The sequence below is a fragment of the Salvia hispanica genome, chromosome 3 (assembly GCF_023119035.1).
Source record: "Salvia hispanica cultivar TCC Black 2014 chromosome 3, UniMelb_Shisp_WGS_1.0, whole genome shotgun sequence".
In the NCBI taxonomy this organism is placed as follows: domain Eukaryota; kingdom Viridiplantae; phylum Streptophyta; class Magnoliopsida; order Lamiales; family Lamiaceae; genus Salvia; species Salvia hispanica.
Window position 1 is genome coordinate 12,995,950 of NC_062967.1, and position 12,056 is coordinate 13,008,005.

The 12,056-nt window shown below is 36.1% G+C and overlaps 2 protein-coding genes across 3 annotated transcripts; one reads left to right on the forward strand and one right to left on the reverse strand.

The window, feature by feature from the left end:
• Positions 1–324: 324 nt before the first annotated feature.
• On the reverse strand, positions 325–4,590 carry LOC125214698 (protein REPRESSOR OF SILENCING 3). Its single transcript, XM_048115828.1, has 4 exons — positions 4,289–4,590; positions 3,027–3,248; positions 2,336–2,827; positions 325–2,237 (listed from the first exon to the last, which is right to left on the reverse strand). Exons 1-4 carry the CDS (start codon positions 4,481–4,483, stop codon positions 873–875), a joined length of 2,274 nt encoding a protein of 757 aa, XP_047971785.1. The 5' UTR covers positions 4,484–4,590; the 3' UTR covers positions 325–872.
• A 293-nt stretch (positions 4,591–4,883) lies between these two features.
• Positions 4,884–10,511, forward strand: LOC125211441 (light-mediated development protein DET1). 2 transcript variants are annotated; one of them, XM_048111237.1, is made up of 11 exons: positions 4,884–5,162; positions 5,842–6,269; positions 6,361–6,589; positions 6,928–7,086; positions 7,537–7,605; positions 7,756–7,812; positions 8,392–8,472; positions 8,680–8,844; positions 8,932–9,027; positions 9,956–10,055; positions 10,156–10,511. In XM_048111237.1, exons 1-11 carry the CDS (start codon positions 5,091–5,093, stop codon positions 10,293–10,295), a joined length of 1,596 nt encoding a protein of 531 aa, XP_047967194.1. In that variant the 5' UTR covers positions 4,884–5,090; the 3' UTR covers positions 10,296–10,511. The 2 variants fall into 2 exon arrangements, with proteins under 2 accessions (XP_047967194.1, XP_047967195.1); XM_048111238.1 differs by lacking the exon at positions 7,756–7,812.
• Positions 10,512–12,056: the final 1,545 nt, after the last annotated feature.

A 12,056-nucleotide genomic window follows, 5' to 3' on the forward strand; every position in this document is an offset into this window, starting at 1 on the left:
GTTTTCTACTGGAATAGGTTAACTGCTTTCTTTTTTGATCTTCTAATTCAGTAAAAAAGAACCTAGATTTTGCTATGGAGATGAAAAATGAATACTACTATTGATACGAAGTGGAATCAACTTGGCTGTGGTTAACTCTTGTATATTTACATTTTATGAGAATATTGAAGCACCACTATAATCTAGATGATGTATGATGTGTTTATATGTGCAAAATCATCACTAGCACATGAAAATAATAACATGTAGTCCATAAAAAAGGAAAATATTAAAACCCTAAATAAAGAAAAATAAGAAACAAAATGAAATATAATAACTGAATAATAGTAATGAATAGCACTCGATAATTTCATAGAAAAATGGGAAAATTTTCCAACTCATTAATAATTTTCAAGTCAAATAGTTCATTCTTTGAAATACATAGAAAAGGTACTCCTACAAGAAATCGAAACTGAAAGAGACCTAACTAGACCTCAATCACCACATCATTGTTCATTTAGGTGTCGAAACAGGTAGCAGGTATCGGGTAATTTCCTACCCGACCCGATACCCGACAAAATCGGGAAACGGTGTGGGATCGGGTGTTAGGATGTTGAGTTTTGCAGGTATCGGATACCCGCACCCGACGGTAAAATTCAAATAACGGTAAAATTATCCAAATAGCAGAATTATGGTGTTTATAAGATATAGAGATCATATATTTTATCAAAAGAGGCCTTACTTTGTTAATGTTAATGTGCACAACATAAAGAGATCATATAAATGAACCTGCCAAGGCAATTAATCAGACTTAACTGTTGGAGATCGATCATCTAGATTCATTGGAAATGGCTAGGAATCCATATCAGTGCCCTCCTGTGAGTCCGAATACCTCACTTGCCGCGCTGTTTCTGGAGGGAGTCCATTTCCTTGCCTTTTCGTTTATGTGAACCACTTAAAGCTGCCTTAGACTTAGCCCACTCCTTCATTGAATCAGCGCTCTTCATAAATGGGCAAGTTTCACTGATAATGATCTCTCCCATAGGCCTATTACTTGGTACCAGGTTCACGCCAAGCACCGGAGCGGTTGAATGGGAATTCAGCTGCTCTCCAACTGGAACACCGGTATTCTGTTCCTTTGTCAAAACATCCTCATTCGGGTTTCTTGTATTAGCAGGACGTTGAGATTCACCAATGTCTTCAGCAAAAGATTTTTTATCCAAAAACTTGTCTTGTTTTCCCCGACTTGAACTGGAAAAGTCAATCACCTTGAACTGTTGTGGCTCTTGTTTTTGAGAAGTTACATCAGGCAAAACTTGTGAAAGGCTGAAGGCACTGGCATTTGCATCTGCAACCATTTGCAGCCATGAAGACTTTCGTTTCCATGATGCGCCTCTAGCTAATAAATCTTCAGACGCAGTTTGCTCAGTAGATTGGGCATCAGAATGTTTTTCCAGCTCTTCATCTTTGCTTGATTGATCTTGCTTGCCATTGTTTCCATTGGAGCAGCGTTCAGTAGAAATATCAAAACCAGGTTCAGCTTTAGTATCAGAACCAGGTTCGGCTTCAGCATCAGAACCAGGTTCGGCTTCAGCATCAGAACCAGGTTCGGCTTCAGCATCAGAACCAGGTTCAGCTTCAGCATCAGAACCAGGTTCGGCTTCAGCATCAGAACCAGGTTTGGTTTCAGTCTCTGAACCAGGTTCGGCTTCAGTATCAGAACTAGGTTCAGCTTCAGTATCCGAACCAGATTCTGCCTCAGTATCAGAACCATTTTCAGCTTCAGAATCAGAACCAGGTTCGGCTTCAGTATCAGAACCATTTTCAGCTTCAGTATCAGAACCAGATTCAGTTTCAGTACCAGAACCAGGTTCGGTTTCAATAGCAGAATTACGGTTCATCAAGATATCTGATATGTTGAAAGCAGTGTTCCCCTTTTCGCTGACCAGGGCTTTCCACGCTAATTTAGTTGAGCTAGCCACATCAGAACTTTTCTTTTGAGCAATAGCTACATCAGAACCTAACCGTATAGAGCCTGGATCTTTATCTACCGGTTTTGTATTTTCAACAACTTGATCACCTGTGCAGTCATGAGAAATCTCCATCACTCGTTTCTTCTTAGAAGGTACTGTATCATTTGGTTTGTCTTCACGAACAGACTGCTTTCTCTTATTGTCAAAAATTTGGTTAGCGCTTTGCGTTTCCTGCTTCTTGCCATTGGTATTATTCAAGGCCTCGGGCTCATTTACCAACGAATCCTGGAATTCATGGCAGAGAAAAACAGAGTTGTCGTTAAGGGCACAAAAAGCATAGGAAGTGATAAGCAAAGAACTACTAACTGTGTCATGTATTTTACCTGATTTGTAATACTTGTTTTCTGTCCCCAATCCTCAAACAATTTACCCCTCTTACTTGACCGACCCACAATGTTAATAGCAAGGTTATCTTCATCACTTTCTTGATCTTCCTCGTCTTCCTCGCTTTCTTGGTCTTCCTCGTTGTCATCAACTTGACATTGATCTGCTAAAGATGCATCATGTTGTATTTCTTCAGAAGGTTCAGCTTCATCGGACACAATCTCTGAGCGGATTTCCTTCTCTAATAGCTTGTCCAATATTGACTTCATCATGTTAAGTTCCTCCTCATTCACCCCATTATCGTCTACCTCATGATCATTAGTTTTATATCTCTTTGCTGGCATAGGAAGCCCAGAATGATTTCTTTTGGCTGGCTCTGGAGGTACAAAGTGCTCCTCACAATCACAAAAGTGGGTGGGGAGGGGCGGAACTTCAATGCGCTGAAAGCTGTACTTGTGTTTGCCAGTTCCTTTGAGAGGTATCACTTTTAGCTACAAGAGAATACAATAGATACTGAGATAATGCCAAGATGCACCAGACCAAAATCAGCAAGAACTAATGGAAAACGTAAGTCGTATAGTAGAAGGATGTTATTAGACTAATAGGAAAAATAATATGAATGAATCATAAGAAATTTAAGAATCCGGGCAAGGAAAAAGAAAAAAAACATCAATACTTAACCAGATTTACCTTCCTCAACTTGGGGAAAAATAGCTTGAGCTGCATTTTTTCAATATCTTCTTTCTTTGGTTTCGGCATTTCACATACATTTTCATCAGCATCAACGCTCTGGTTGGGCAATTTAGTCTCATGTTGAGCAGCTTCCATCCACTCTCGTCTTAGGCGAGATTGGTAGTCTTCTTTGGCCTTCTCAAGTTTAAGTCTTCCCCCCTTCCACATGCACCCATTATACTGCAGCATTCATACATCAGATAGCCAACTGTGAGAAATCATTATCATGCGAAAAACTCAACAAATGTGAAACTGATTATTGCAATACAAAAAATGACTAAAGCATAAAAATAACAATTTTTGGGGTGTGATGTTAGCTCAATCTAGAACAATGTATGACCTTGCAACTGCTTTACTTCCCTACTTACCTAGGTCAACAATCGTGATCACTTTCCACAAAAAAAGCTACTATTACTCTCTGCCCCACAATGCAAGCATGCTGTTCCTCTTACAATCATGTCTGACTAATTGAGTTTCATCAAAACATATAAATGATGCTATACTAACAAAGATAAAATATTCACCTTATATCATATTTTATTAACATCTAACTTCAATTACATTTAACATTTGATATGCATAGGGCTAATTCACGTTTCGAAATCCACACAGCGGCACAGCCTACCTACAAACGTCTAAATTTAACTTAACCATAAATCCTCGGGATTAGTATGTAACTGAGTCAACAATGACGCCTAAAACAGCAACATGTAACAACTTCTTTTACTCCAACATAAAAAAAGTTGAGACCCAGCACAAAATCAGTTAGATGTAGCCTACCCAAGAAGAAGCCAGTTATTCACTATGATTAACTAAGTCAGACAACTGCAGGCATATAAATACTTATCAAACTCGTACATTATCAGTAAGAAACTAGCTACAGGCTGATTTTCCCTCAATTGCAGATAAACGCTCTTAAGGGGAACGTTTACTCTTGATTATACATAAAGATACATGATTGAGTTTTTTTTATCCTCATTGCTAAGATTTTGACACAAATCAAACAAAATCAGCTCAATGATACCAACCATCAAGTTTTTTGGTATATGGCAAAGTTCCAATCCATCTAAATGCGTTAATTGTAATCAAATGTGCAATATTATAGAAACGGACCTAGGTATGAAATACATCACATTTCCCACACAAATGTAACAATTCAACATGAAACAGGAATATGTACAGAGACAGTGAAGGAGAAGGGGAGAGAGAAAGAGGGAGACCGTGCTGAAGAGCTTGGCGAGGCCTTTGTCAGAAGCGGGAACGAACACTATGTAGGCAAAGCTGCGACCTTTGGTGCGAATAATCTCGACAGATTGAACTTCTCCCAATTGCGGCGAGGTGAAGGTCCTGTGGAGATCGGATGCCTGCACGTTTGATCCCAATCCTCCCAGATGAAGCCTCAATTTCTCTCCCATCCTCTCAATTCGATCAACACTGCAACTTCTCACAATCTCCGCTATTCAGGGTTGTGCGTCGTCAATGGAGGTCGTAAAACCCTAAACCCCCATTATTCCGAATTCGAGGAAAAAGGTCAAAGAAAAGAACAAAACGACGACCTAAAGACTTGTGGTTGGGCTTGGATTGTTTTGGGCCGGTTTGCAACTTTATGAATTTAATTTTTTTTTAAATAATTAGAAATTGCAATCACCAAAAAAAAAAGAAGAATTTAATAATTTCATTATCATATACTTTTCATTAATAATTTTAATTTTAGAAATATTGCAATATAAATAAAAACTATGAAATCCATATGAATGGAATTTAGCTGACTCTACATTTGTGGTTACAAAACTAACATGCAGACTTTCTTCAATTATAATTGCTCTCTCTCACACACACGCACAAAAACACATTTCATCTCTCTAACTTACCCCTTCTCGTCTTCTTGTGTTCACTCCATTCAAATTCCCCACCCCAAAAACCCCCCACTCTCAACCTCAGGTGAAATATTGTCTCCACATGGTTTGAATTCAGGGGAAAAAACAAATTATTAGGAAGGAATTGGGATCGTTTTCCTACTTAATGTTTAGAAGCAACAATGTGGCGGCCCGAATTTTCGAGCGCCAGATTTCTTCTCCTGCTCCCGGCACCTCTGTAAGCTTTATTCTCTTTGCTTTCCCTCTATTTCCAGCTGTTTTTATTGTGATTGCTGCTGTTTGAGCTGTTTTTATGGATGATTTTGCACTTAGTTTAGCTCAGGATTTCAATCTGGCCGTTATGTTTGGTTTAATTAGCTGCAAGCATGAGCGAGATAGGTCTCTATGTTCAGAGAGATGAGTGGGATTGTTTCCGGGAGAGTTCAATAATGTGATCTTCTGCATTGGTGCATGAAATTTGTATCATCAAGATGTAATTTTGGATTGGGGAATATAATGAGGAAAGTGAAGTGATTGACTTGAGTTTCTTTGGACTTAGTGCTGGATGTAAATTTGATTGTCATTTTTTGAGAGAACTAGTGAAAGACTACTTTCTTCTGGTGACGCACACTGCTTAAGCTCCAGCGTAGCCGGAATGTTGTGCTTGATTATTATGAGTTAGTCAATCTTTCGTTTTGGTGAATTTTTTGGTGACTTGATTATTATGTGACTTTTTTTGGTGAATTTACGGTCTTTCGCTTGCTTTATGCTCTGTAAGACCTGAGATTTTGATTTTATAAGGATTTTTCTTGTATGCACTCACCAAAATTAAGTTAGGGGAATTTGTGGTCTATGTATTTGTTTAATATCCATTCTTGTGAATGATATCTAAGTAATCTAACTATTGATTGTCCCAGGTCCATTGTGCCAGACGATTTTATGAGAACATAGTTCCAAGTCATACTATATATGACATTGAATGCCCTGACATTCTATTTCGTAAGTTCAGTGATGACGGAAACTATCTTGTAACCTTCAGCCGGAATCATCAGGATCTTGTTGTTTACAGACCAACTTGGCTGTCATTTTCGTGCAGAGAAGATGATTGTCTAAATCGTGATCTTCCTTCTAAAGCCAACAAATTTGAGAGTTTTTTCACCCAATTGTATTGCGTCACTCTTGCTGCCAGTGGTGAGCTTATATGCAAAGACTTCTTCCTGTACTCAGAGAAGAATCAATATGGAATATTTGCAACGTCAACTGCACAAATTCACGATGCACCTGCTGTTGGAGGTGCGATTCAAGGAATTCCGTCAATCGAAAAAATAACCTTTCACCTTGTAAGGTTTGTAATATTATATTGCTGCAGTTTGATTTTTAACCCTGTATAGCTATAGAATCAACATTTTGAGTGTTGCTTACTCTAAATCGTATAGATTGGAAGATGGAGTGATACTTGATGAGAGGGTTTTCTGCAATGATTATATTAACTTGGCGCATAGCATGGGTGTTTTCTTGTACGATGATTTGGTGGCTATAGTGTCTCTGCGTTATCAGAGAATCCACATTCTCCAAATCAGAGACTCTGGAAACCTTGTTGATGTTAGATCTATTGGGGAATATTGCAGAGAAGATGATGAGCTTTTCCTCAATTCAAGTTCTCAGGCAAGTGGTACTGCTTCAAGCTCTTCAAAAAATTATCCAAAAGGTTTCTTGGTGATATTGCTGTCCTACACTCGTGTCAATAATGATGTTCTAAACTGATATTGAAATAGTACAATTTACAATCTTCACTAAATATGGTGTACAGCTTGAATGTTAAGTTTAAGTTTCTAAAACTGTATCGACGATAAGACTCGCTCTTTCATTCTCATGGATTGATCCATTTGCTCATGTTTGAATGTTCTCATTTTATCTAGGTGATTTGTGTTCCAATTTTATATGTCCCATGGTGAATTTGGTATAAGTGTAGACCCGACAGGTAATTTGTTTACTAATTGCAGGGTATGGCCATCCCGGACAGAAATACAGCACAAAATATTGGCAATGGTCTGGAAAGTATCCATCATATGCCAGAGACTTCTTTTTTAAGTGGTTTAAAGCAGCGCCTGCTTTCCTTTATATTACGCGGGATATGGAATGAAGAGCATGATCCGACTTCAGTAAGTATATGGATATTGATAAAAATCACAAAGTTTCTGATATGTTTCCCCCCTTAAATATAGGCCACAAAGAGTACCCATTTTAGAAATATAGTATGGCCTTGTGATAGTTGCTAGACAAAAGGAAGGGAAATGGGAAACTTTGGTTTGTAGGTTAACTTTGGTGTTTTTAAACTTAAATATCCCTGAATTGGGAAATTTTTTTGAGATACTAGACTTAAATGAGATGATTCATTAAGTGAACTTTGTTCTGTCGGAACTAGGTAGTATTCGTGCCATCACCTAAAATGTTTTGAGAACATATGCTGTAATACCAGTAGTAGCATTGTCATGTATAACTGAAATTATAGCACTTTAGGCTACGGTACTCAATTTTGCAAGTATTTTTGAATAGCTTCTCAGACTATATCTACAAATTCTTATGCATTTTAATTCTTGACTTCTTACCAGAGAATGCAGTGCCTTAAGAAGAAGTTTTATTTCCATTTCCAAGATTATGCTGATTTGGTTATATGGAAGGTAAGCATCTATTTTTCGTGTTCAAGTCCTTACATTATTCTATACCCCTGAATGTATATTTTTCAATTAATTTATTTTCTTTATTTTTATACAAGTTAGTATTTCCGTACTGCTAGAGCTTTTTGACCAGCAGTTGATTATCTCGCTCAGGTGCAATTCTTAGACCGCCATCACCTTTTAATAAAGTTTGGCAGTGTTGATGGTGGGGTGAGTCTTCGTTTATTGCTTATTACATTCAATTTAGTCATAATATTCTTTTTTTGTTGGTGAAAGAGTCATCACAAGCATCTAAAGATAAAGGGAGGCATTTCATGGTTTATCTCAGTGAAACAGCATGTAGCTTATGCTCTTATGCCTTAATTAATATAATTGATTGAGGAAATAAATTATTCTCATACTTTTGCTACTGCATATGTAACCAAATGCGGACAATAGAGCAGATTTTGTATCACTTGAGAAGGGCTTCTGTAATTAGAGATAATTCCATCACCAAAAGTGCGTAGCAATTGCCTTATTAGGCATCCATAGAGAGTGTTAAACTTCTCTCTTTTGAACACCACTCCTTATAATTTACCCTCACAATAATCCTTATTGACACAAAAACCTGCACATGGCCCACCAAATTTTTCTAGTTATGGTAATTTAGATGATACGTTGCAGAAATAACCACTAGCTGGTTGCTGCTCCATTGCTCATAATCTTATTAAAGGCCTCTGATGATCATTGTTAAGTGGCTTTTGACTTAGGCTTGGTTCCTACTTCCTAATTTGATTCTCTGTGCTGCAGGTGGCACGAAATACAGATAACCATCCCGCATTCTTTGCTGTATATAATATGGAGACGACGGAAATAATTTCATTCTATCAGGTCTGTAACCATTTGGCTACTCTTGAAGCCTTGCTCAGCAGAACTTGTAATAATTTTGGTTCCCATTCATATTCACAAACCAATTGCTTTCAAATTAGTTAATGTTTGGCAGCTTAAGTATTATGCTTTCTTCAGTAGAAATGATTTTAGTTTGAATTTGAAGGCTTACTTTCCCTCTTGAACTATTCTTTTTTTTTCTCTTCTTAGAACTCTGCTGAGGATCTCTACACATTGTTTGAGCTGTTTTGCGACCATTTCCATTCCTCGTCAAAGAATTCCTTTTACATGAATTTTTTATCAACACATTCAAACAACATTTATGCCCTGGAGCAATTGAAATGCAATAAAACCAAAGCTAGCAGCTGCCAGCAGGTAAATTTTGAGGTTTATAATTGGTATCTATTCTATACCGTCCATCAATTACTTTGACGCTTATGCACATTACTACTAATAATGCAGTTTGTTAAGAAGATGTTAGCTACTTTGCCTTTCAATTGTCAGTCCCAGAGCCCTTCACCCTACTTCGATCACTCACTATTTCGATATGATGAAAAGGTTAGGATCTATTTCTTTTTTCACTCTTTAAGTTGTCTTGTTAGAAATTGATATGCAATTTAATTTATGTTTATTTGTCATTTCTGATAAGATGATAATTACAAGCTCTTGGCTCTGGTTTTCTGTCATAACAAATACTAGGAAAGTAGATAGGAAGATGTTCTAGTCAGCATCCTTTTAATTTAGGATATTTGGACACCAGTACTTGCAACACATACAATTGGCTATAAACATTTTAAATCGTTTAATTTTGAATATCTTTCACGAACAGTAAGATATCCAAATTCCATGTCTTATTACATGGTGTGTTCATGCCTTTCCTAGAAGCTATTTAACTGTCCACCTCTTGATAAAGGACAAATCAGCAAGGAAGGAAAGTCTAATTAGGAGTCCATAATTAGATAGACAATCTCCAATTGGCAAATTTTTATATTTTCCTATTTTATAATTTTCCTTTTCTACTTTGTGTTTCCTTTTTTGCATTTAGGGTTTAATTTTCTTAGGAGTATAAATAGGCCGCAGGCATAGACACTTTTGACAGATTTTGAACTTTATTTTCTTGGAAATTTTATCATACTTTTCTGGTGGATTCCGGATTGTGTGTTTGGAGGTTTAATTCGTAGAAATTATTCCTCGTTACGTTTCTGTTCTGCATTACCTCTACTATATGAACCATTTTCGAACAAGAAATGATAGCATTTTGCTTATGTCCACAAGAAGTAATTTACACTTAGCTATGAAACTGAACTGAGAAGAGTTGAATATACATGCTGTGACATCCTAGTTTCTTTGAGCTTCCTCAATCAACTCCCCCAATCTTATGACCGAACCAGATTCTCTTGCATGGAATCCGAGTGTCTTGATTAAGGTTTATTATCAATCTATAGTATTTGAGTTTCTTGATTAATGTTTGAAGCAACTTCTGCAGTTGATTTCAGCAACTGACCGACACAGACAGTCCACTGACCATCCAATCAAATTCATTTTGAGGAGGCAACCGAATACTCTTAAATTTAAGATCAAACCAGGTAGCAATGGGGCCCTCTAATTCTAAACTATGGCTCTTAACAGATACTACACCTAACAGATTTCTTGCTTAACTGACAATGGTTATTTTTAACTCTGAAGGTCCTGAAGCTGGGAATTCGGATACCCGGACAAAGAAGATATCGTCGTTTCTATTTCATCCGATTTTGCCCCTAGCAATTTCTGTACAACAGACTCTATTTTTGCAGCCAGCAGTTGTTAATATCCACTTCCGTAGATAATTCTTTGCCATTTCCTACACGAATTTGTATTTTTCTGATTAGTAAAACCATAGATATTTGAATTTCCTCCCTTTCTATTATACATAAAATGTGTACCAATTCTTGTGAGGTGCATTTATATGCAATCATCCTCATACCTAGTTCAAGTGCAGTATTATCTTGTGAGGTGCACATATGTATCATTTGTGAGAAAAAGAGATTTTGATTTGAGTGCTATTTTTGTTCACCGGAAATTCTTGTGTTGGGTAAACTTTTGGTGAATTCTTGTATTTCCCACGCACGTGGAAATTGGTCTAAAAATCACAAACTTTACTATTGATGTCAATTTGGCATGGCAGGTTTGAGTCTTCAAGCTCAAAAGATTTTTGGTGGCGATATTTTATCCTATTAGGCACATACTCCATCTGTCCTATGTTACTCTAAGATAACACTTAAAAAAAACACACTGACTAACTCTAATATCTTAATTACATATCATAATTTTATATTTAGAATATAAATAGTGCAAATAGTTTGGGATAGTCCGAAAATGAAATGTGCAAGTAACATGGGACAGAGGGAGTATTATTCAACATTGAATTCAAGATTAGGGTGTTGAAACGACATCGTCATGTATAATTCAGGCTAAATTATATGACTACACGACTAGCCACATAGGTTCAAAATTTGCGGACATTCAAATTTTCTAATTTATAAGGTTTTTCTTTTAGTTGGTAAATGGATATATATATTTGAAAAGTCACACCACGGAGGACTCAAACTCGAAACGTTCAGGCTCAGACATTACCTTTCTACTATTTCAAATTACTTTTAAAGTGTGGTAAATATCAAATTTGCCAAAAGTTAAATGATTTTTAAAATCAATGTCTCTTTATAGGACAAGGTTTCACAAGCACATGTAGTGTGGCATAATTGGGGTTCGCAGGAAAGTAAAGATACTAAACTTCTTCAATATGGATTACGTTCATATTATGACAACACAATGTATTTGTTATATTTATAAGAAATAAAGTTGGTACTTAATAATTTTTATGTATTCAAAGTTATATGTAGTTAATAATTTTTATGTTTTCAAACATCACATAAATATAAAAAGAATTTAGTGCAAAACTTTTGTAGATTCTAAATTGTTATTCGTCTTTTTAAGACAAGGACTAGTATTTATGTTTAACATATTTCTAGATACTTACTAAAAACATTCCGAGACAGTATGCTAAATGAATGAAAAAACATAAAAACAATGCGTCAGAGTTTAATATAATACTTCCTCTATATCATTGAAGATGATTTAATTTTCTTTTTAATTTATCTCAGCTAAGATGTTTCATTATTAAAAATAAAAGAGATAGGGGCATGCAAAACCATAAATTCCCATAAAAATTTAGTATTTCTCACCGACTTTAGAATTAGTCCTTAATACCACCAACTTTCTCAAATCATGGTTTTCCCCAACTCGGCCCAGATTAAAAGTTTTCTGACCGAACACTATCCATGCTGGCAGCCGTCGAATCTACATGGACTACCAGAAAATATTAAAGGAAACGACGTCGTTTTCAACTCTAAATTCAAATTAACCCAATTACTAAAATAACATAAAAAGCACTTGAAATTCTTCTTAAACCATTGTGTTCGGATCCTACATCGTTTAATATTGAATGTTGCTGCTATTACAATTGAATTAATTTCAAAATAAATAAGACAAAAATTAAATTAATTTGTATAAGAAAATTAATTAAATTATAAGTCCAATAAATAATAATC